General features: G+C 37.4%; 1 protein-coding gene across 28 annotated transcripts in view; it reads left to right on the top strand.

Moving 5' to 3' along the window:
• Positions 1-25730, top strand: part of LOC129769127 (potassium channel subfamily T member 2) — a 569383-nt gene that overhangs the window by 424489 nt on the left and 119164 nt on the right. For all 28 annotated transcript variants that reach the window (XR_008741821.1, XM_055771198.1, XM_055771174.1 and 25 more), the window contains 4 exons: positions 248-446; positions 8705-8779; positions 9270-9353; positions 25373-25467. Coding sequence is in view for 27 of the 28 variants with exons in the window: in XM_055771198.1 (XP_055627173.1) it covers positions 248-446; positions 8705-8779; positions 9270-9353; positions 25373-25467 (453 nt within the window). In the remaining variant the exon portion in view is untranslated. The remainder of the gene's footprint in view (positions 1-247; positions 447-8704; positions 8780-9269; positions 9354-25372; positions 25468-25730) is intronic.

Below are 25730 nucleotides of genomic sequence, written 5' to 3' on the forward strand. Positions count from 1 at the left end.
CCCCGAGCCTCACGCGAAAAGCGGAGCAGCACGAACTGACGCGGGGGTGGAGCCGCTCGGCGGGAGTAATTAATTTAAATCTGTTCGACGGGAATTAATAATTCAATAATTCATTTGCGCGCTCGCACAGCATTCTCTCTCTATTTTCATCTTCGCTGCGAGCAATTGTTGGAAGTAATTAATTATCCCCGAAACTCAGCAGTTTCCGCTTTCTGTTTCCTTTTCCGTTTCATTTTTTTTTCGTCAGCTACGGCTGCAAGGTTGCCAACAAGACGGAATTTCTGGACTCGGCCAAACTGACGGAGGAGGAATTCCAGGAGAATCCCATCATCAACTGGGACGCGATCCTGTGGGTCAACCGGTCCACCGAGCTGTGGGCGGTCCAACTGGTGCTGGCGCTCATCTCGCTCACGGAGGCCCTGCTGATAGCCTATCTCGGCTATAAGGTGAGTTGATTTTTGATTTCGCAGAGAGTTAGAGCTCCCGGTGGGGATGGCATTGTTCAAGAGATAATAAGGTTGCCAATTTCATCATCTACTCTGGGGATTGGACTTTTTTTGGAGTGGAGCACAGCTTTTTGCTGTGTTGCTTAGATTTGAAGTTTTAAGCCTCAAAAGTATTAAGGAATACAAGGATTTGTGAGATAAAAAATAAAAATACTGTGACTTTGAGTGCAACAGTGGCCATTAGAGTGCCAATGAAAATGGCCATCTCAAATTTTCAAAGCGAGTTTGATTGAAAATGTTGATTCCCACGAAAAACTTCCCCTCAATCGGACTTCATTTACTAGTGTCGCACAGCCGTCAAAATTTGAGTTTTTTTGAAAACCGAAAAATCACCCAAGGAGGGAGTAAAGCGGCCCATAGACGTTTAATATTATTGGGCAATGTGGGTTGCCCAATATTTTGAAGGAGACGGTTATTGTACAATAATTTGGTTTGTACAAAAGATTGTACCGTGTGGAGGCGATATTAAAGGTTGTGCAAAATGTTGCACCATCACGAGAACAGACGTACAACCACATTGTGCAAACTGTCCTTGCCGGAATTTCATGCAGTCAATATGTTGAGTGAAGATTTGTGCAGCGTGATAATTGCCGTGGGTCTAACACTTTGCTATAAAAAAAAAACAAAACTACCACTTTTGGCGAAAACCAGAAAACTACTACAGGGAAACTTCGATTTAAAGTACCCACGATATAGCGTCACTCGATACAACGTACACATTTTCAAAGTCCAAAGGAATAATTTTTTGAATATTGTTTTTCTGAAAGAACGATAAATTATCTATATTTCGATACTAAAGCTCGATTTGTACTTTTAACCAATCCCGAAGTACAACTGTTTGGTGATTCCGGATTCTAAATGAATCATATTTTAATCGGCAGTTCGAAGGGAAACATCATGAGAAAGGTTGTCTTCGTCTTCTAGTTGAATTTATTCATCAACCTTACTCAAACAGCTACACAATAAAGTAATATAAATTCTATCGTTACCCTGTATATCGGTTTGGTATGGAATGGCTGATATAATATGAACACTGAAATAATCATGGATGTAGTAAGGAAAAGGAAAAGTTGGGGTAGGAGTATTGAGATTGTTGCAAAGCATACATAAAAAAAGCGGACCAAATTCTTCGATGGGTCACGCATCAAGTAATTCCACTACTCTGCTGAGTGTCTCAGCGCCTTGTGATGCGCAAGCGCATCACGAGAGAGACTCGATGTTGTACGTTTTGGAGTAATAATTTCACATCGAGTGTGACTCGATGTTGTACCTGAAAGGGGTCATATTATTTCACAAGATGCGAGAAAACGTATTACTCTATTACATAGAATACATATTCGGCACGAAAAAGTAAATTTTCAATCATAATTTTTATTTTAGGAGTTTGTTCAATTCATTCTCAAAATCCATTGTAACATTCCTTTTCCAAATGGTGCGACACGAAGTCAATGACGTCAACGCTGATAGGAAAGACGAAACGCTTGCAGCGTAAAACTTAATGAAAGTAATGAACATGTAATAAACTATCGATATAGTTCACAAACTGTGCATAATCGTATTGATTTACTTTTGTGGAATTTTAAGATGGCTGCGAATTGGTTTGGCAGTTTGGACTCCATCTGGTAGTATACTAAGCGCCCTTGATTTACACCAGTTCGAGAGTTTGGCAGTTATTGCGATTGACGTTGGTCGCAAATTGCATTTGTGACCCGGACATGTGTCCGGGTCACAATTACTATTACTTACCGTGTGTCAGTATTTAAATGCCTTAAGCGTGCTCATGATAACAACGCGCGTATGAGATGTTTAATTCAAAAGACCGCTAGTAACCAACTGACAGGCACAAACCAAAATATTGAGCAATAAAGGGTGTGTCACATCAAATTGCATCACGGAAAAAACGCTGTAGAAATTCGCCCAGTAGACCGATCCTTTTGAAAATTTTAGACAGTAAAATAAAAACTATTAAACAACTTTTGGCATTTTCTTTTTATTCATACTTCGAGCCCAAGCCCGTATGCTCGCACCTTCCTCTTTACCCCGTCCATAAGGTTCTGTACAACGTCAGGTTGTAGTTTTTTTTTTAACAGAAATCCATTTTCACTTGAAATCCGCCTCCGATTTGACAACTTTTGGGTTCTTCCGGAGGGCCTGCTTCATAATCGCCCAATATTTCTCTATTGGGCGAAGCTCCGGCGCGTTGGGCGGGTTCATTTCCTTTGGCACGAAGGTGACCCCGTTGGCTTCGTACCACTCCAACACGTCCTTTGAATAGTGGCACGAAGCGAGATCCGGCCAGAAGACGGTCGGGCCCTCGTGCTGCTTCAATAGTGGTAGTAAGCGCTTCTGTAGGCACTCCTTAAGGTAAACCTGCCAGTTTACCGTGCCGGTCATCACGAAGGGGGCGCTCCGCTTTCCGCAAGAGCAGATCGCTTGCCACACCATATACTTTTTGGCAAACTTGGATAGTTTCTGCTTGCGAATCTCCTCTGGAACGCTGAATTTGTCCTCTGCGGAAAAGAACAACAGGCCCGGCAGCTGACGAAAGTCCGCTTCGACGTAGGTTTCGTCGTCCATTACCAGGCAATGCGGCTTCGTCAGCATTTCGGTGTACAGCTTCCGGGCTCGCGTCTTCCCCACCATGTTTTGCCTTTCGTCGCGGTTAGGAGCTTTCTGAACCTTGTATGTACGCAGGCCCTCCCGCTGCTGGGTCCGCTGGACGAATGAACTTGACAAATTCAGCTTATTGGCGACATCCCGGACCGAACTTCTCGGATCACGTCTAAACTGCTTAACTACGCGCTTGTGATCTTTTTCACTGACGGAGCATACATTTTTGCCGTTCTTCACCTTCCGGTCGATGGTTAGGTTCTCGAAGTATCGTTTTAGTACTCTGCTGACCGTGGATTGGACGATTCCCAGCATCTTACCGATGTCCCGATGTGACAACTCCGGATTCTCGAAATGAGTGCACAGGATTAATTCACGACGCTCTTTTTCGTTCGACGACATTTTTACAAATTTACGAAAAATTGACAGTGAAGCATGGCCAACGTGATCTATACACTCTTATCTGATTTTAAAGCGAAAGCTGAAGATATAATTCCTAAAAATTAAATTTCTACAGCGTTTTTTCCGTGATGCAATTTGATGTGACACACCCTTTAATATTGAACATCTATGGGCCGCTTAAAGGAAATTGGAGTTTTCGAAATTTATTATTATTATTATTATTTTTATGCCAAATGTCTTCAAATTGCATGAAACGTCGAGATCTAGTGTTATCTCGATTTTTTTTTTGTCAAATATCGACACTCTGAGACTTCGTAATTTTTTTCGAAATACCAGGCAAAATGTATGGTTTAGGGTGCCAATGAAAATCGTCATGTCGAATTTTCATACGGGACTTCCTTCGAAATGTTGATTTTCACGATAAAATACCCCATGCAAAATATTAGCTCATTCGGACTCCATTTACTTATTGTTGTAGATGTCAAAATTTATGTTTTCTGAAAATCGAAAATTCACCCAAGGGTTGACTTGCATGTTATGACGAAGCAGATTCCCCCAGGCACATTGATTTTGTTGTCCGTGTTAGGGAAACACAGCTCAGTGGAAACAAAAATACCCCCGACTTGCATGTATATTTTCAAAGCGGTTTTCCACAGGTACATCGATTTTGAAGTCTGTGTTGGGGAAACCGTAAATCGGGCCAACACTTGGTAGTTAGGGCGTTTAAATAACGCTTGACATTTTACAGTTATTCAATTGTTCATCCCATGAAAAATAACATTTTATTAATTGTGATAGATGCGTAGAAATATTTCCTATCAATTGATGCAAACATCTTTCCGATCTGTTAAGAAATGTTCGAGTTATAAGCATTCGAAATACGGGTATGGTTAGCACATAAATCGGCAGAACAAATGTATTGGAAAAAATGGTGTTCTTCCAGTTTTCATGAATTTAAACCGTTTAGAGATTAGCGAATTGTAATGTATAGCATATCAAACGAATCTTAGAGAATTTCCGATTCGATTGGTACGCAAATCATGAGAATTCGTTCACAGTGAAAATAGTTATTAACGTTAACTTTATTTCATAAAAATTTGGCACCCTTCCTGAAGGACGTAAAAAGGTTGTCGATGCCAAATGTCTCAAAATCGCATGAAACGTCGAGGTAGTAAATGAAGTCCGTTTAAGCTGATATTTTGCATAGGGTAGTCTTTCGTGGCAATCAACATTTTTAATCAGGTCCGCTTCGAAAATTCGAAGGTCACTTTTTTCCCATACATCCATTGGCACTTGCCATATATGGCCCATGTACTTGCCATGTAGACGGTTTGCTCCTATTTTTCAGTTCATTGTAAGGGTACGCGTAGAATTTTATGCTTATTTTATGATTGTGCTTCTGCGAGGAGGGGCTCCTCTAGTTTACTCCAAACTTTGATCAACTAAAAAAAATGGCTAACGTATAACAGGAGGTTTTGACGGCGCCAGTGGTTAGCGTAACAGCCTCACAATCCGATCGGTCTGGGTTCAATCCCAGCTGGCGTCGTTGGGATTTTCTGAGGCGAAAAATCTCTGGTTACGTCTTCCTTCGGAGAGGAAGTAAAAGAAGTTGGCCCGGCTCATGAGTTGTTGAGTCTGATAGGTAGGAACAGGTGGAGTCGCTTCCCTGATGTCGGTGATTGGCACTAAAGTGGCGGAAATAGGCCGACGAAAAATAAGCGAAGATAAAAAAAAACAGGAGGTTTTGGGGATAAACTAGGTTGAAAATTTGCATGAAAACATTAGTCCAGTGACTTCTTAATTATGTTTTTCGAAAAATAAAAAATTATGTAGAAAGCTCAATTCTTCGTTAAATTAAGGAACAAAACATGAGTATAAAGTAAAAAAAAAGTTTGAAGCATTTATGCCAATTGTAATGATCAACCGTATTCACGGTGCTTATGCTATATCATTTGTAGCGTATACCACCTATTGATATTGATTTCTCGTATCACTTTGATAGATTCGGAATTAACAAATATGGTTATTTTGAATGACTTTCTCTTCAATTGTGTGAGATGAGATGTGCTATTTTCCAAAATTGATCCATGTAAGAGGCAACAGAGAAGTATTTGATTTCGTAAATCGTTGAAGTTCCATTTAAAGATTGTTGGTAATAAATTTCTTGTTGAAGCCCCAAATTGAAATTTACAAAATTATTTTTTATCTATTCTAAGAAAAGTATTGCTGTGACTTGTTTTTAACGGTGTACAACTATTTGAATGATGGTTACCATCTGTCATGATTTAGCAGGACATTTCCTGATTTCTATTTGGGGCGTCCTGATTTATTATTCACAATTTGACAAAGGCACATTCAATTTCGTTGCAGAATCAAAATTATTTTCATTTGTTATGTTTTCATTATGTTTTTGAGTAAAACCTTTTTTATTGAAGACCCAAGTTTTGTGAGTATATGAATAGTGACAGTTGAATCTTCGATGAGATCTTTCAACTATTTACATTTAGAGATTTTGTTTCACTGGCCAAGATGTTGTTTTTGTGTTTCTGTTTCTGAACAGAAGTGTCATTTTACCGACGAATTTTCACCCTTTTTCACAAAAGAACTTAAGAACTATGAGGCCAACGCTGCATATATGATTCATGAGTGTGGGTGGCTCCTAGCGGTGTTTAGATTCAGCCATTTTGTTGAAACAGAAGTTTGAAATCAACGATTATCCATTATAGACGAATTTCATGCCAACTCGTCTTAGGAGTTGGCTACATCATCTCAGATAGTATGGAACGTTGTGGGTGCAAAGACGTGGGTCATTTAAGCAACTTTGCATACTTCAAATATTCGAGAAAGAATTAGACAACTTTTTGGAAAAAGACATTTTTTTTCTTAATTTTTTACAAAAATTTATAATTTAAAACTATGATACCTACATACAATAATTCTTATCAAAGGATGAAATGTAGAAAATTGATTTTCACAAAAAATACAAAAAAATTGTTGGAAAAAAATTTCGCTGACAAAAAAGTTATTTTAACAAATTAAAATAGATTTCTCTTAAAAACGTTTTTTTTATATATAGGGATTTAAAAAAAACGTTTTTAAGAGAAATCTATTTTAATTTGTTAAAATAACTTTTTTGTCAGCGAAATTTTTTTCCAACAATTTTTTTGTATTTTTTGTATTTTTTGTAAAAATCAATTTTCTACATTTCATCCTTTGATAAGAATTATTGTATGTAGGTATCATAGCTTTAAATTATACATTTTTGTAAAAAATTAAGAAAAAAAAATGTCTTTTTCCAAAAAGTTGTCTAATTCTTTTTCGAATATTTGAAGTATGCAAAGTTGCTTAAATGACCCACGTCTTTGTCATATATATAAATAGCCCTTATAATTTCCAACAAGTCGTTTTCGTTTTTCGAACAACAACTTTTCCATGTTTTCTTTGAAAAAATTACAACTAATCCTAATTTTGTTTAAAGTCAAGATAGCGATATAGTGTATTCGACAAAGTTCCAGATCTCGTTAAAATATAAACTTTGGTCGAAGACATCTACTTTCTATATATAGTTTTTGGAATATAAGTCATTTCTGTATGAAGACTCCTGAAAAAAATTATGTTTTGTTCGTAACATTTTTGTGTGTAAATTCTCACGTTCAACATGTTCTTGACATACTTTTAAATAGAGAAAAGTTAGCAGAGCATATACATTGCGATAATTTATACATAAAAATGTTACGAATTAAACATTAATAGTATTTTTTCAAAGAAAAAAAATTAAAAAGTTGTTGTTCGAAAAACTTTTTCCATGTAAATTTGTCCATCGTCCGATGTATGGAAAACTTGTTGGAAATTTTAAGGGCTATTTTTTATTTATTTATTTTTTTAGAATTTTAAAAGCATATGGAAAAAATGAATTTTAATTTTCAAAATATTTTTTTCCAAAAAAATCTTCGATAACTTTCAATGAAAACCAATATAATTTCTTACATTCCATTCTTTGACTAAAATTTTGTAGATCAGATGGATTTTTTTTGTAGTTTTTTTTTAAATTTTGAGTTTTTTCAACTTTTTTTTTGAAAATCTTAAAAACTAAACGATCTACAAAAAGTTAGTCAGGAAATTACTTAGATTTTCATTAAAAATTATCAAAGATTTTTTTTGGGAAAAAATTCATTGAAAAAAAAATATTTTGGAAATTAAAATTCATTTTTCTCGAAAACATATACTTTTAAAATTCTGAAATAAATAGATATAAATAGCCCTTAAAATTTCCAACAAGTTTTCCATACATCGAACGATGGACAAATTTATATGGAAAAAGTTGTTCGAACAACAACTTTTTCATTTATTTTCTTTGAAAAAATAGTATTAATGTTTAATTCGTAACATGTTTATGTATAAATTATTGCAATGTACATGCTCTGCTAACTTTTCGCTATTTAGAAACATGTCAAGAACATGTCAAACGTGAGAATTTACACACAAAAATATTACGAGCAAAACATTTATACAAAAGTTTATATTTTAACAACATCTAAAACTTTGTCGAATACGGTATCTCGCTATCTTGACTTTAAACAAAAACATGAAAAAGTTGTTTTTCGAAAAACTTTTTCCCTGTAAAAGTGCTCATTTTCCCATGTATGGGCGACTTGTTGGAAATTGTAAGGGCTATTCATATATATATATTTTTGGGAATTTAAAAAAAATACGTTTTTGAGAAAAATCAATTTTAATTTTTAAAATAACTTTTTGTCAGCGAAATTTTTTTCAAATTTTTTTTTTATATTTTTTTGTGAAAATTTAAATAATTTCATCTATTGGCATGAATTTTGTAGATATCATAGTTTTTAAGTTATAATTTTTTTGTAAAAAATAAAGAAAAAAAATAGCTTTTTCCAAACGTAGGCTAATTATTTTTCGAAAATTTCAAGTATGCAGTGTTGCTTAAATGACCCATGTCTTTACACTCACAACGTTTCACTTCTATCTGAGATGGTGCTGCCAACGGCCAGTCGAGTTGGCATGAAATTCGTCATACCGAAAAATATGAACAGGCATATTTTTTGTCCAAGGTAATTTTTGTGACCAGAGAATGAGTCGGGACTAAATTACAACCAATTACAAGTTACAATCACTCTAACCTACCGCTCCTAAAACACATTACTTTCTTCTTTGCTTTACAGGGCAATATATGGCAGCAAATCCTTTCGTTCCATTTTATTTTGGAACTGGTCACAACGATACCATTTACAATTACGGTAAGGACTACATTTATTTTATTTCATCTTCTAACAAATACAGAGTGATATACCCACCGACAATAACAACTGTGTCAACACTGAGAAAAACCACCACTTGAACACGCCACATTTGTGTTTCGGAACAAATATATACGTAAGCGCAAAAAACAACAGGAAAAACCCGATTTTTTTCTCAAGAGCAAACAAACAAACGAACAGAAAACAGACAATGACCAACAACAAAGTCATACGGTTGTCCTTGAAAATCCACTCCAAACGATGTAGACTTACATCGTTTGGATGGAACTTTCACCTTGTTTTTCCGCCCCTTCGGTTCGGAATAACGAATTAATTAAGCGTGTTTCTCTTTCCGAAATCTGTTTTATCACCGCTATCACCACCTTGGTCGCCTGGGGCATCAACACATACACACACAAAAACATCGTGGAATCGAACCGGAACAACAACTCCCGCCGCCGTCGCCGCCGCCACCACCATCGCTGGGCAGATTTTATGGCCTCCGTTCAGGAATTTATTCATTCCGGTGTTCCTTAACTGCTGGCTCGCAAAGCGATCCCTGGAGAACATGTTTGTAAGTATGAACATCTGCGCGAGACATTGATTAGGATTAGAACGCATTATGGTGTATGAGAGTTTGTGTGCGTACCGTAGCATGTGAAAACGACGAGACGTTAAGCGTTTTCCGGCAAAGACGCGAAAAAACAGCTCAACATTCTCTCTCGTCGTATTTGTGGTTCCATTGGTTCCTTTTTTTTCGTCCTTCCCGCGTCCTGCCAGCCAGCGATTCATCCGTTTCCGTTTTATCGCTTCGGGTCACATTTTTATGGTGCTTCTTTATGTCGCAACGTTGTTTCCCTCAGGTTCGCGGGAAATGCTGATGGAATGATTTGTTTTGTCGTGTCAATATGAAGTTGTCCATGGGACGGAACAAATAAAATTGGTGACTCAGTAAACACCGAGGTCATCGGAGGGATTAATCTCGCTCGGATGGTGTTCAGATTGTTTCCTTTTGCCTCCAACTTACCTGTGGTTGATTATTTTTTCAAGTTTTTTTTAAAACTGTTGCTCGTAGAGATATGCAACTAAAACATTTCACTGAATGAGTAATCTGAATTACGAGTTCAACGTAAAATGTCCTAGGCCGGGCTCTGCATAGTCATAGTCAACTGAGGATAATCAGCTGACTATCTGACTGACTATATCCGTATTCAGTTAGCAAGACTTCTTCACGCATTTTCTCCGCCAAAACGACTAAACAGTCAGTCGGGTGTTTAGTCGCTATGTCTCTCTACCGACTCGACTATATCATTTCATTCTTCCCAGTCAAATTGTCCTCATTGCATTTTGAAGTGACTTCCCCCAAAACGAATTCGTTCCTCTCTTTCTCTCTCCCATGTACGTGTGCATGCATCGATGTTCGAGTTCAACGTGGTTTGACAACGCTGCTAGATTATTTTGTATCATACGTGAGCTAAATTATTTTGTATCGTACACGAAAAATACTCACACGTATAAAATAGCAAGCGGTGTGTGTGCGCTATTTCGCACGCTATTTACTAATACTAACGCGAGGACCTTTATAGCATACCTCTGATAGTTGTCTAAATTCGTTGGTTTGACTTCACGATGGGTAGACAATATACCGTCCATTGATGGGGTAACTTCTTTTTGACGTAGGACTACGTCTAACCGGAAGATATAGGGGGTGAAATGGAAATCTAGGCACTGAACAAGTAGGAAAAAATGCAAGATTTGGAACGCTTATAACTCGAGCATTTCTCAATAGATCGCAAAGGTTTTTGCATCAATTGATAGGAAATATATCTACGCATCTATCATAACGAATAACATTTCATTTTTCTTGAGATAAATAATTGAATAATTGTGAAATATCAAGCATTGTCAAAATGCACTATGTGCCCATTTTTGATTGGTCCATTTTGTGCTCCTCAAATCGTACCGACCAAAACGGGCAACCAGAGCAGCAGCGAAATAGAATGAAGCACGATTGGAAAGGAAAAAGAAAAAAATGAACGAAACATTGGTCGCAGTCTCACACATGCGTAATTCTCGAGCCAGCCAGTCAGCTTAAAAATCCCCCCTCCGCTGCCGTAACGATCACATTCTTTGTGTGGACACCGACTGGACAACATCGTTGCTGGACGGGCTGGACGGCGAGGGATCGAGTGCCTTTCTCAAGGCAAGAGGGCGGAGGTAGTAGCGCTGGAGTAGAATAGAGTAGAGTTTTCAAAGGGCCTTTCACAAGGCTAGAGACGAATGAACTACAAAAGTTTAAAGTCTCTATAATATAATACCTTCCTTCCTTCCGTAACGATCATTCTCATTCAAACCGTACACCACATCGGTTCGCATCACAACACATCAACAAACCAACCCAAGCAGCCATGTCTGGACATGGTAAAGGAGGAAAAGTGAAGGGAAAGGCAAAATCCCGCTCGAACCGTGGCTAGGCCCGCTAGGCCGAACGCGTTAGTACCAGTGCACCAGTCCACCTAGCCGGCGTTATATAGTTTCGGCCGCCGAAGTGATCGAGTTAGCTGGCAAAGCTGCTCGCGACGATAAGAAAACCCGCATTCGGAACAGAACACATTCGGTTCGGTGAACATCAAGACAACAGGTAGTTGCAGCGAGTGGCGAGTGGCAAACGCAATCGCAAAACGGCATCAGGTAGCAGAAGTAAAAAGTTTGTTCTTTATACAAACTGCTTTGGTGGCAAATCCACAACAAGGCGGCATCGAGGGCGTTCGAAATGGTTTTTTCAAAACCACGAGTACTAAGTTTTCTAAATTGGAACCATTCCATAAAACAAGGCGCTTTTCAGGGCCATTAAACCTTCCAAAAAAGAGTTTAGGAAATACAGTTCAATGCTTTCTAAAACATTATCCAAAATAATAATAAAACACAAATTGATTTTTTCATCATTTGTTTGCCAGGATCTGATGAGTATGTGAATTTGGCAGTTGTTCTGAGCTTATTGATAGTTGGGGACTTTCCTGATTATTCAATTTTCATCAATTCTTAAATTGTTTCCAGATTGAAAGTACAGTAATTTACAATTAGTTCGACATTTAGCTAATTGGACGGACATGTAATGCGACTTACTTAGTTGGATATTTTTGTAAACATAGAGATCCAAATTATCACCCCACATTGAAAGTCGACACTGTACCACTGTCATCGCAAATGTTAAATTACAGGTTAAAATCGCCTCCAATGTGACACTGAGTGGTGCTTCGGCACGTCGCGTTAAATGTAATTTACTGTACAACATGTCACAAAGCTGGATGGGAAGAAATTTTCCAACTGTGAAAGCTGTGGCGAGTGGCAAATGCAATCGCTAAACAGAAAGGTTTAGCCGAACAAGATATCGAGTGATAACAAAAAAATAAACTCTTTAGATTGAAGATGATTTTGTGATCCTGAAAAGGACCCTTTTTAGCCTGCATGTGAATCCAACGAGCGAACGAATCGTAATGAATGTATTTTTTTTGCCATCGCTCCCTTTTAACGCTCATTCGTTCGTCTCGTTGGACTCGCCCCTCTGGCTGAGTCTGCCGATTTGTCTCTATCCTGTGAGTGTGTACCGCTAAAGTATAAAACACGCGGACCCCAAAAAAATATCTTATTTTCTTTCAAACCGTAAACCCGTGTGGTTGTACGGCATTCTAGATTGAAAGTACAGTAATTTACACCTATCTCGACATTTAGCTAATTGGACGGACCTGCAATGCGACATATTTAGTTGGACATTTTTGTAAACATAGAGTTCGGGGTCCAAATTATGACCCCACATTGAAAGTCGACACTGTACCACTGTCATCGCAAATGTTCAATTACAGGTTAAAATTACCTCCAATCCGATACTGAGTGGAGGTAATGCGACGTGCCATTGAATGTAATTTACTGTAAAATATGTCACAAGCTGGATGGGAAGAAATTTCCCAACTGTGAAAGCTGTGGCGGGTGGCAAACGCAATAGCTAAACAGGAAGGTTTAACCGAACAAGATGGGAATATCGAGTGATAACAAAAACACAACACCAAAGGTTCTTTTCAGAACCATCAACATATTCATAAAGAGTAAACATTAAACTAATCCATTTTTCAGGTAGATAGGTAGGTATTCTCGTAGGAGAAGAAAATAAAACAATATATTTAAAATATATATTTAACAAAAGCTGTCCCCTTTGTATAGTCCTACGTCACTCCGGTTATGTCCCCGACATTACCCACCCGTCTTTTTGCATCAGAAATCATGTTTTCGTTCCTCCTTATATGGACGTAAAAATAAGATTGCGTACGCGGGTATAAAATCAGTGTCAGGGGGAAATGGAAGTGTGGATTGAAGTCAGTTGAATGAATAGACAGATTTGTATTCAGTAGTCGAGTCAGTTAAAATAACCACTGACTGGACTAGTTCACCAGTCATGCAGTTCTAGTTGAAGCGAAGCTACGGAGAGTAGAGTCGGACTTCATTTTTCACCTTCAAAGATTTCGGGCCCTGGTCCTAGGAATAATGATGAAGATAAACACGCTCCCTTCATGATCTGCTCATGCAGTCGTTTTCGAGTTTACTCGACTGAGCAAACCCAAGATACGTCCTGGTCAATATTTTAAGGCCTTGTTTTACCCCAGGGCAGCGGCATTCAACCTTTATTTTCAGAGGGCCCAAAAACACGTGTTAGTCATGGTGTTGCGGGCCGCAACAAAAAATAGTAAGAAGGGTGATATCCAAGACACGGCCGCATTGTTAACGCAGGATTACGAAGTTACGGCGAGAAACAAACATATTCAACTAAAACTTTCGATAGCACTGACAAAGGCCGAGGAATGAATGCTTTCATGGAATGTTTCGTGAATCAATAAAACACCAATTTGAGCAGATTTTCAAATTAACTCTCAGAATTAACATGTACTGTTGATTGCTCGCTATCCAGAGCCGTACTGAAATAATGAAGTTACTAAACATCCAAATAGTTTTTCAGTATCAGTATTCAGTATTCCCAATAGCAACCGCTGCGGAACAAACTTACACATTGTTTTCTATCGAAGAACGCAACTCTCACCGGTGGAAAACACCTTCTTCGCGTTCGGCTTGAAATATGCTGCACTTTGACACCGCTTTTAACCCGAAAACAATGCACGGATTCACGGAAACTCATTGATCGATCGGAAAAGTCTCCAATAAGCAATTCACTATACATCAGTCCATTACCAGATGCTAGATGAAACAACGCTTTTCAAATGGCCTCTCTCAAAACCAAGTGTTTAGTCTAGTTCTTCAAATTTGTCTTTTTTGAACAGAGAATGAACAGAGAAAGTCTGAGAGTATGAGAAAGCCTCCAAAACGTCATCTTTTTTTTCATTTATATCATCATTTTCATATTTTGAGTATATGCGGCCTAGAGGATCTTTGACAACCGATGGACAATACATGTCGTAAGGCATTTCACGTTTGCCTTGCGGGATTGTGACGGAAATTTACAACGAAAGACTTTGTAAAATGGCAAAAACTGATAATTGTTTTTATCATCAGATTTTGCTGACGTAGGACTACGTCTTTCATTTCTGTATCGGGGTCGAAAACGAGTGAGTGACGCTGGAGTACAAGGCTTTGAACGTTAATACCTCTTTACCGGCTAAATGGAGTGGTATAACAATCACCTCATTCGAAAGATAAAAAGTCAAAAAGTTATATGATTGTCACTTGTTGGACCAAAAAATAGTTTCAATAGCTTGAAAATTGCTTTGAAAACAGGCTATTGAAATCAAAACAATCTTGCTCATTGATGATGATTACTTAGGTGGTGATCGGAGTGTGTTTCCGAACACGGGCGCTAAATCAAGGCACCCGGAGAAACCGGCATAGCAGACGGAATCCACTCAGATATAATTGGACAGCGTTTGAAGCAGGTTATTGCTATTGTGGCGATGCTAGCTTCGTTCATCACGATAGCGTTGATGAACGGTATCACCAAGAGTCTTCTTGTGCAAACAAATGACTTTGTTACGTCGAGATCAGCCAGTTGTCCTTGGGCTGTAATTTACATTCAAGTGAAAGAGTTTGTTTAGTTGTTTTCTATTCATATAATGCGACCTGCGACCAAAAACCAAACCTGCGACCAAACACATTTTGTCCTTTGATTTTTTAATCCAGTGCAATTAACACGAAGCTTCTGAAGATTATTCTTCCCTATCAGTAGAATATTTTCAATATTGGATGTATAAAATGGAAAACGGAAAATGTTTCACATCGCGAAAATCATAATTTTGACGTGAGACTACGTCTAACTGGAATATCATCTTGAATAGCGTTAACGTTCCCTGTGGAACTTTTGCCGTCTCAACGTATGTATTAACTAGCGTCATTTATTAATACTTAGTTGAGAATTCTTAAGCCAAATAACACGCCTTGAACGTATTCCGAGGGGCAAGCTCTAGAATACGCGTGACCACAGTGCAAGTCAAAGGAAATTTCTATGACGAAAAATCCCCCGGCCAGAACGGGAATCGAACCCGAACATCCGGTATTATAATGTGAGACGCTAACCACTCAGCCACGGGTGCACAACTGGACTGGAATATATTGGGGGTAAAATAAAAACCCAAACACAGAACATGTAGTAAAACCTGAAAGATTTCGAATGCTTATAACTCGAATATTTCTCAATAGATCGGAGAGATGTTTGCATCAATTAACAGGAAATATTTCTACGTATCTATCACAGTGAATAAAATGTTATTTTTCATGTGATAAACAATTGAACAACTGTGAAATGTTAAGCGCTATCAAAACACCCTACCTGCCACGTTTTGATTGGCCCGATTTACGGTTTCCCCAACACAGACTTCAATATCAATGTACCGGAGGGAATCCGCTTTGCAAATACAAGTGGAGGAGGGATTTTGTTCCCATAGAAGTACGTTCCTTATCACAGCCATCAAAATCGAGGTGCCTTCTTTACTTACACAGCAAATATGTTGAATTCAATTGAATTCGAAAATTGTTCATTTAATCAATAATTTAATCAACTCAAACAAATGATTACTAAGCCAGCGGTAGTTCCACGTCAACCTTGCAGTTATATCATACCCACACATTTTTTTCCAGCGATTATTCGTTTTCTATTCAGATAATACTGCGACCAAATACATTTTGTTTTTTTTTTTTAACAAAAGCTAAAATGTCCAAGTATTATATGTTTGCTACTCATTGACTCGAAAACTTGTTTCAATAGCTTCAAAACAGCTTTGCAAACAAGCTAATGAAACCATATATAAACTGGCGCATACTCTGGAAATCGATGATAATTCGATACAGATGGGTGCCAATGACTATGGATTTGGAGTGAAGAATACGAAATATATGGCATGATGTAGTGGATATTTTATCATATCAAAGAAATCATATCAAAAATAATTTGTTTACCAATGCCGCAATCGATCGTCGTTTCCAATTGTTGGGAAGGGGGAAAATACTTGTGCTAAGTAATTCCGAGCAGAAATCCATCCCTAATTCCGCTCCGGATCATCGAAATGGTATGATAATCATTTTAAACAACAAAGATAAAATGTCCAAGTGTTATATGTTTGGTACTCATTGACTCGAAAAATTGTTTCAATAGCATAAACATAGCTTTGAAAATAGCTCTGGAAATCCATTCAGTTGATGCGGTGAGGTGAGATGCGGAAGGTCAGGTCTGTGCATTATGCTCTTCTTTTCATTCCTATTTCTTTTCTACAGTCGGAACGAACGGAGTATTTAGCGAAAACCAAGGTATCGATGATAATTTTATGGCTATGGATTTGATAGTGAAGAATACGATATGATATGGTGTAGTGGATATTATATTACATATCGAAGAAATCACATTTATGGGAGCAGTTCTATAAAATTATTTGTTTACGAATGCCGCAATCAAGCGTCGTTGTTGGGAAGGGGGTCTTATTTTTGCTGAGTAATTCCGAGGAGGAATCCATTCCTTCTCAAGCGTTAATAATCCTGCTCCGGATCAACGATGATTCCAATTATCGGGCCTCGGGGAGGGGATACGTTTTGCGCTGGGTTTTTTCCATGGAGGAATCGATTCCCCCTTTGAGCGTTGATAATTCTTTTCCAGCTAAACGAAGTGATATGATAATCACTTTCTTCGAAAGATGTCTAAGATGTATATGCTTGTTATTTTTTGATTGCTAACTCAACGTTAGTGGCTGCAAATCCAAATAAACCCAATGTATTATATTTACACTCTCCATGAAGATTAAATATATAAAGATTTGGAATTGTTTGAACATCTGAGACCGATTCAGCACACGGAATGATTCCGCTTTTGAAGTTTGTATCGAGCAAAACCGTTGTGGGTGACATCAGCATTAGGTGAGACTGTGTGAAATTCAAAGTAACATTAGTAAAACAAAAATCCCTGTTCATATAGATTACAGGAGTTCATTTTCATGAATCATAACCTCTTTTGCACAGTTTCTTCAGCACAAAAGTATTATCTCGTTATGGAGAACGAAGCAGGTGCATCTAAAAATGTTTGATTGATTGGTTTTATTGTCGGTTTAATTCACTGAATACAAATTCTTCATAAAAAATATGAGTTTTTGATTTTTTGATTTTATTCACCACTTTGAAAATCCCTGCGTTAGATAGTGTTAGATGTTTGGGTATCCATCCGGAAGCTTTATTTTGTGATTTGCTTTCAAAATACTGCAGCAGAGAGGACCCGAATGACTGTTGATTCATGTTGACGGAGAACTGCTGGAAGAAGCAAAAACTCATTTCCAATTGAATGCAAAGGTCGATAGGTTCATAGTCCCCTAACTATTCTCAGTTGAATATGACTTAGCCGAGCTCTGGCCCAAAATTGCTCTACCGCGTGCGATACCTACCTTTCATTCTTCTTTTGTTTCGACCAAAACAGCTGTGTCTGACATCAGCTTTGAGAAAGACTGCTGTCTGCTAGAGAGGACGAGACTGTGACTTGAGTATGAATTAGAGTGGCTTTTGAACTTCACAGATTATTCGCGTCTAATCTTGAAAAAAAGGCCAATTTGGAATACTGAACTAAACCCTCGCTCTTAGAAAGCCCACTTGGAAGGCCTCACTGCTGTGAATGCTGCGAAATCGGATATACCGTTCTGAATCAAATTTCGGACAACATCATATTTCGGACACTTTGTTCTAATATCTTGAAATTCTTAATGTACTGATGATATTACTATAAAATTAATATCACAAATGCTTCTTTAGAGTAATTCCTTGGTTTCACTATCATTTCATATGAGAACTACATTTGAATTATAGCATAATCGGCAAAAATCTATCAACACTACACACTATCGATTGTGTTTGACGTTTGCTTAGCGTGAACACGTAGAATTTACCCGTTCATCAATATTTAAATTTCTTCCGTGTTTCATCAGTTCTCATTATGAAGTGTCCGAAATTTGATTTAGTATCCGAAGTTTGATTTTTATTCGCTTCATTTGAGAAGTATTTTATTCGATGATTTTTTATGCTTTCAATCAAATAGGTACCAAAGTAGAAAGCTTAAAAGCGTATTGAACTAATTTATTAAAAATATCAACCAAATAATATCTATGCACAAAGCTTAGATCTGTTTTCTGTATCATATGCCTTAAGCGTCCGAAATATGATTCAGAACGGTAGCTCAATGAATTCAAAACGGACGGAGCTTGAATTTCAATATTTTTTCTATCCACATTGTCCGTAGAACGAACACTGCATTTGCTATTTCTATTTCCTAAAAAAGTGTCCTGTTTTTAATGTGCCATGGTGTTATTACTAAAAGACGTAGTCCTTCGTTAAAAATATAGGTAATAATTGTTTCGGTTTTCATTAATATTACACATACTTGTTTTTCTTCTTGAATGGCTTTAAAGTTCCCTGTGGAACTTTTGCCGCTTCAGCGTATGCATTAACTAGTGTCATTAAGCAATACTTGGTTGAGATTTCTTAAGCTAAATAACACGCCTTGAATGTATTCCGAGGGGCAAGCTCTAGAATACGCGTGACCACAGTGCAAGTCGAAGGAAATTTCTTTGACGAAAAATCCCCCGGCCGGAACGGGAATCGAACCCGAACACCCGGCATGATAACGTGAGACGCTAACCACTCGGCCACGGGTGCACAATAATTTACAATAATTACACATACACAATTGTTTCAAAAGGCGGGTGAGTAATGTCGGTGACATAACCGGAGTGACGTAGGACTACACAAAGGGGACAGCATTTGTTAAATATATTGTTTTAATTTCTTCTTCTGCGTGATGTATTATTATTTCTAATATCACTTTAAAATACATCGCATTGTTATAACTCGTAATAACTTCTAATAACTTTGCTGTCCATGTTTGTATAGGGAACGTGAGCGACGAAATGAACAAAATCGACTTTTTCGCCGTTTTGGATTCTATGCAATGTAATACGTTTACTCAACATGGAAACAAACATTTTCTGTTCGAAAACATTTGAGCAATTTTTAAAAAAACGTTTCCGAAAAATCATTGTTCGTCCGCATAACAGACATCATTCGAAAATCAACAATTATCAATATTATGTGCTATAAGCTAAATCTACATTTGAATCACATTCTTTGTGGAGTCCAAACATGCCTGTCGCGTGTCTTTTTACTTAGTGTTTTCTAATAGATGAATATAAGAAACCATTGGAACACTGCTCATATAATTACAATTGTGTTTTTTAACGTTATAATCACTTAAATTTCTGCATTTGAATCTTCAAGTAATGAAACCATCAGATCAGTAGTAAAATTAAAATAACATTGGTTCTTAGCATTATAACTCCTCGGATTCAACATTGAATTATTCCACATACTCAGCATTTACTCATACCGTTGGTGTAAGTCACTCCACCATCTTAATGCGATTGATCGTGATATCGGTAAATCATGTTGCTAAATTTACCAACATTGCAGATTGCCTTTACAAATTCAATTAACTGAAAAAACTCGAACCTGCTGTTCTTATCATATCCCAGAGTATTCAGGAAAAAAGTACTATTCTAGACTCGCAACAAATCCAGAGAACCTTTTCCAGACAGTTCACTAAATTTCTTCCAAACCTTTTTGATTTTATCCGATAACAACTAAAACTACCGACGGAGACGTTTCGACTATCATCGGAAATGTAAATACTAACGCTACAAACAGAGCAACCTGGTGATTACGTCTAGCTATGCGAACAAATGTTCATTGAAACGATTGATTGTTCGCATAAATATACGTAAGCGTTTTCCAAATGGAAAAAATATGTTTTAATCCGCTAAATCTCTTAGGCCCTCTTCTTGCCGATAATATCCTTCAACTGGACAGATTATTTCATTGGAAAGGGCCTGGCCGGGTACCAAATCACCAAACCAAATCACCAGCTGTATGGCAAATATTGTATAGGATATTAAATAAGAAATTTTGGCGGTTTATTTTAACCCCTATGTGGTTTACCGTAGGATCTATAGTGAAAAACGTACTTTTTCGTTTATTTCACCCCATCCTCAAAAGCTTCGAGATAAAAATTTGAAAAAAAAAAATTATGAATGTGCATCTTACTACGGTGTATCAAGAAAAATTATCAAAAAAAAAATTTTTATCAAAAATTGAAGTACACTGAAGTCGCTTTTTACGCGGTTTTATTTTACGCGGTTTATTTTTAAGCGGATTACGGAATTTACGCGGACTTCGGAATTTACGCGAATTTCGAAATTTACGCGATTTTTTTAACGCGGATTGCATTAACCGCTTAAAAATTCAATATGCTAATTGATGTGACATTTCACGAGATAAGTTTGTATTGTATCACTGATTAGTAGCTGAGAATTAAAAGAAGATACAGATAGCATAATTGTAGTATGCAAAAAATTGAGGTAATCAATTGTTAGAGTATGGGTTGCATTTTAAACTACTAAAGGGTGTGTCACATCAAATTGCATCACGGAAAAAAAAGCTGTAGAAATTCGCCCAGTAGACCGATCCTTTTGAAAATTTTAGACAGTAAAATAAAAACTATTAAACAACTTTTGGCATTTTCTTTTTATTCATACTTCGAGCCCAAGCCCGTATGCTCGCACCTTCCTCTTTACCCCGTCCATAAGGTTCTGTACAACGTCAGGTTGTAGTTTTTTTTTTAACAGAAATCCATTTTCTCTTGAAGTCCGCCTTCGATTTGACAACTTTTGGGTTCTTCCGGAGGGCCTGCTTCATAATCGCCCAATATTTCTCTATTGGGCGAAGCTCCGGCGCGTTGGGCGGGTTCATTTCCTTTGGCACGAAGGTGATCCCGTTGGCTTCGTACCACTCCAACACGTCCTTTGAATAGTGGCACGAAGCGAGATCCGGCCAGAAGATGGTCGGGCCCTCGTGCTGCTTCAATAGTGGTAGTAAGCGCTTCTGTAGGCCCTCCTTAAGGTAAACCTGCCCGTTTACCGTGCCGGTCATCACGAAGGGGGCGCTCCGCTTTCCGCAAGAGCAGATCGCTTGCCACACCATGTACTTTTTGGCAAACTTGGATAGTTTCTGCTTGCGAATCTCCTCCGGAACGCTGAATTTGTCCTCTGCGGAGAAGAACAACAGGCCCGGCAGCTGACGAAAGTCCGCATTGACGTAGGTTTCGTCGTCCATTACCAGGCAATGCGGCTTCGTCAGCATTTCGGTGTACAGCTTCCGGGCTCGCGTCTTCCCCACCATGTTTTGCCTTTCGTCGCGGTTAGGAGCCTTCTGAACCTTGTATGTACGCAGGCCCTCCCGCTGCTTGGTCCGCTGGACGAATGAACTTGACAAATTCAGCTTATTGGCGACATCCCGGACCGAACTTCTCGGATCACGTCTAAACTGCTTAACTACGCGCTTGTGATCTTTTTCACTGACGGAGCATCCATTTTTGCCGTTCTTCCCCTTCCGGTCGATGGTTAGGTTCTCGAAGTATCGTTTTAGTACTCTGCTGACCGTGGATTGGACGATTCCCAGCATCTTACCGATGTCCCGATGTGACAACTCCGGATTCTCGAAATGAGTGCACAGGATTAATTCACGACGCTCTTTTTCGTTCGACGACATTTTTCCAAATTTACGAAAAACTGACAGTGAAGCATGGCCAACGTGATCTATACACTCTTATCTGATTATAAGCGAAATCTGAAGATATAATTCCTAAAAATTAAATTTCTACAGCGTTTTTTCCATGATGCAATTTGATGTGACACACCCTTTAATTCACTGTTTGTTAGATTTTTACACGGATTTTGAAAATTACACAGTTCATTTTTACGCGGATTTTGGAATTTACGCGGTTTTCTTTTACGCGGTTATTGTTTACGCGGCACGTATCCCCCGCGTAAAAAGCGACTCCAGTGTACTAAAAAAATATTGAAGCTTTGAAATTTTTTTTTTGGGATTTAGAGACTACTCTAATTCAAATTTAATTGTGTTTCTACGGCCTTTCTAGATATGTGTGATCTTTTTCAGATTTTTTCAGTGTTGCGCGGTACAAAAAATTTTTTTTTTATATTTCAAAAGGGTCTGGCTGGGTAAGGGAGGAAGAAGTGCCCTCAAACCAAATCACCAGCTGTATGGAAAATATTGTATAGAGTACTAAATAAAACATTTTGGCATTTGAGTCTTATATGGTACACCATAGGATCTATGACGAAAAATACACCTTCTCGTGTTTTTTCACTCCATTTCCAATAGCTTTGAGACAAAAATATAGAAAAAATACTGAAAGTAAATCTTACTAAGGTGTTTATAAATAAATACCTTCAAACAATTTTTTCATAAAAAATTGTAATAATAAAAAAAAAATTTAAATATGCGGTACAAAAAAAATTAGTAAATTTTCTGGCATTTCAAAATTTTGAGAAAAATATTACTTTACCCATTATTACCCACTTTTGCACTAATTTTTATTTAAATGCATTCGTATGTGTTGTTTTTCCACATGTAGCGTAATTTTTTCTCGATGTTTTAAGAGGATTGCGTGAAAACAAAATAATATTTTGGCCTTTGGGCATTTTGAGTTTATTTTGAATTCAGAGACCCAGTACTGCTCTGATATTTATTTAAATTTCGTTTTTTATATGTCTAAATTTTGTCGGTATATTTAGAGCATTGTGCTGTACAAAGATTTTTTTTCTCGTGTGTTAAAATATATGAGATTATCTTTACATTGGATTTAGATGGTTTAGCAAATTCATAGGAGTCAGCAGTACGATAGCTCTGTGAGAAAAAATAAAGTCCTTGTGGAAAGATCATTCGGATTAACACTCAAAAATATCCAAATAATTATTATTTTTATATTTTATTCTCACAATTGAAAACCACGAATACAATAAAATAATCGATTTCAAGAAAATAAAAATAATAATGCAGACGACGAAGAAAATTATGTTTGTGTCTCGCAATGCTCTTAAACATTCAGGAAAAATTGCACCACATGTAGAAAAAAAGACACATACGAACGCATTTAAATAAAAATTAGAACAGAAGCGGGTCTCAAAGTTATATTTTATTTCAAAATTTCGAAATGCCAGAAAATATATCAATTTGTTTTGTACCGCATATTTAATTTTTTATTATTATTACATTTTTTGATGAAATCATTGTTTGAAGATATTTATTGATGCACCTTAGTAAGATTTACTTTCATTGGAAATGGAGAGAAAAAAAACAGAAGGTGCATTTTTTGGCATTTGAGTCTTATATGGTACACAAAATGTTTTATTTAGTACTCTATACAAAATTTTCCATACAGCTGGTGATTTGGTTTGGGGGCATTTGCATGGTTACGCTTGTAGGCAATAAACAACAAAATTGCGTTTTCCCAACACTAATGGTGTTGTTGATTACGTCTCCTATGCAAACATGGGCAGTTTGCTTGTATCTAAATTATATTCCGCTGTTACTCTGGACAAAGAACAAATTGAATCAATGAAAACGAGGCGCAGAGTGCATTTGGACAATGCTTAACATTTCACAAATATTCAATTGTTTATCTCAAGAAAAAACAAATGTGAGGGGAACCCGGGGCAAGAGTGCCACCTTAAGCTAATACGCGTTTTTGAATGCTCTTTTGTTATATTTTTTTCCATTTTTTTTGCTGGTTTGTTCATTTATACTCCTATTTAGGTGTAGCTATGCATCAAATTGTTCAAAAGTTAGGTTTACTATAAAAATGTTTCATTTACAAAAATGATGTTTTTGGCTTGTATTTTTCCAGTACGGGGCAAGAGTGCCAATCTTATAAAAATATATTTTTTGATGAAAAAAGCACTGGGAAATTTAAGGTGGTTCCAAAGAACGCGAGCTCAAGTTCTGGTGGCGTTCACGAAAACCGGAAAGCCAATCTTCTCCGGCCAATTTGGATGTTTTGTCGAAACAGTGATCTAAATTATTTCACTCTGCGATTTTATACCCTAGGTTCGGGATGTCGTGTGTTGTCAGCCCATAAAATAACTTCTGCATATTAAGGATGTGACTCACGAGTTACTCCCTCGTTGTTTAGAAAACACAGTTTTAAAACGACCTAACTTCTGCACATAATTGGCCAATGTTCTTCAGGGCAAACTATATTCCTCCGCAGCTCGTCTCCATGATTTACAGAATGTACGGCAACAACCATAGTTTCCCTCTGCCACTGGTTTCGGAACGAAATCCGTTCATATTTACAAACCATGACCACAACAAACACAACCACGACTACACTATTTGCGTTTGACAGAGATCGAATTCGAGGTTATTCGACTATGGTATTTTAACCCCGGTAATAATGGCTCCTTTTGCCCCGGAAGTTGAGAGATAACAAATTTATTTTTTATTGAAATAAATGCGTACGATTCAAATTAGTTCATACAGTAAGTTGAAGAAAAATGATTATTCTATTTGTATTTATGGGTGGAGTCATGCAAACATATAGAAACTGAGGGTATTTCGTTAATTTGCACCTGTGCGTTCTTATATAGATTGCAGTTGTAAGAAGCTCAGTTAGTATTTACCTGTTTTCCAATAAAAAATATTTATGGTTCTAGCTGATAATATGTGAGATATATGCAGTATTTGTATAAAACAAAGTTCTGTAGTTAAATAACTGTAAAAGATGGAAATAGGCAAAATAATCAGATGGGCCCCGGGCTCCCCTAATTCATTGTGATAGATGCGTAGAAATATTCCCTATCAATTGATGTAAAAATATTTGCAATCTATCAAGAAATGCTTGAGTTATGAGCGTTCGAAATCATTCACTTTTTCCAACATGTTCAGTGCCTAGATCTTCATTTTACCCCCTATATCTTCCGGTTAAACGTAGTCCTACGTCAATAAAGTAACACCAGATGGGGCAACAAGAAGACCCCGCCGAGCTGCAGTATGGTTATAGCTGCCCTGTGGTATAAACGTGTTCACTTGTGATGTGCGATAAGAACTAACAAAACAGTGTTGAACAATGTAAAATAAGTGCTAAACGTTTAGTAAAAAATCAATCCTGTTTAAACGATAGTGTCCAAATTTTCAAACCATATTTTTTCTTTTTTCCAGAATGACCTCCACCGAGCGATGCAAAAATCACAGTCTGCCCTCTCGCAACAGCTGACAATTCTGTCGGCGACGTTACTCTGCCTAGTATTCACAAGGTAAGCATTTTCCCCACTCGGGAAAAAAAACATACAACAAAAAACAAAACCCACACGACTTCCGATTAAGTTTCCGGTGCAGTATTCACCGTGCGGAACTCATGAATCAACATATTGGTACATATTTTAGGCAGCCGGAAAAGTTTTCCTGTTCATGCTTAAAAAATGTATGTCAAAACAGAAACATAAACTCGGTCACCCCGGTTATTCTACATTTTACCCCCGGAGGCGGTTTATGTTTCAGAGGTTGAATCTGAAAGATG

This window comes from Toxorhynchites rutilus, chromosome 2 (genome assembly GCF_029784135.1).
Source record: "Toxorhynchites rutilus septentrionalis strain SRP chromosome 2, ASM2978413v1, whole genome shotgun sequence".
NCBI classification, from domain to species: Eukaryota; Metazoa; Arthropoda; class Insecta; order Diptera; family Culicidae; genus Toxorhynchites; species Toxorhynchites rutilus.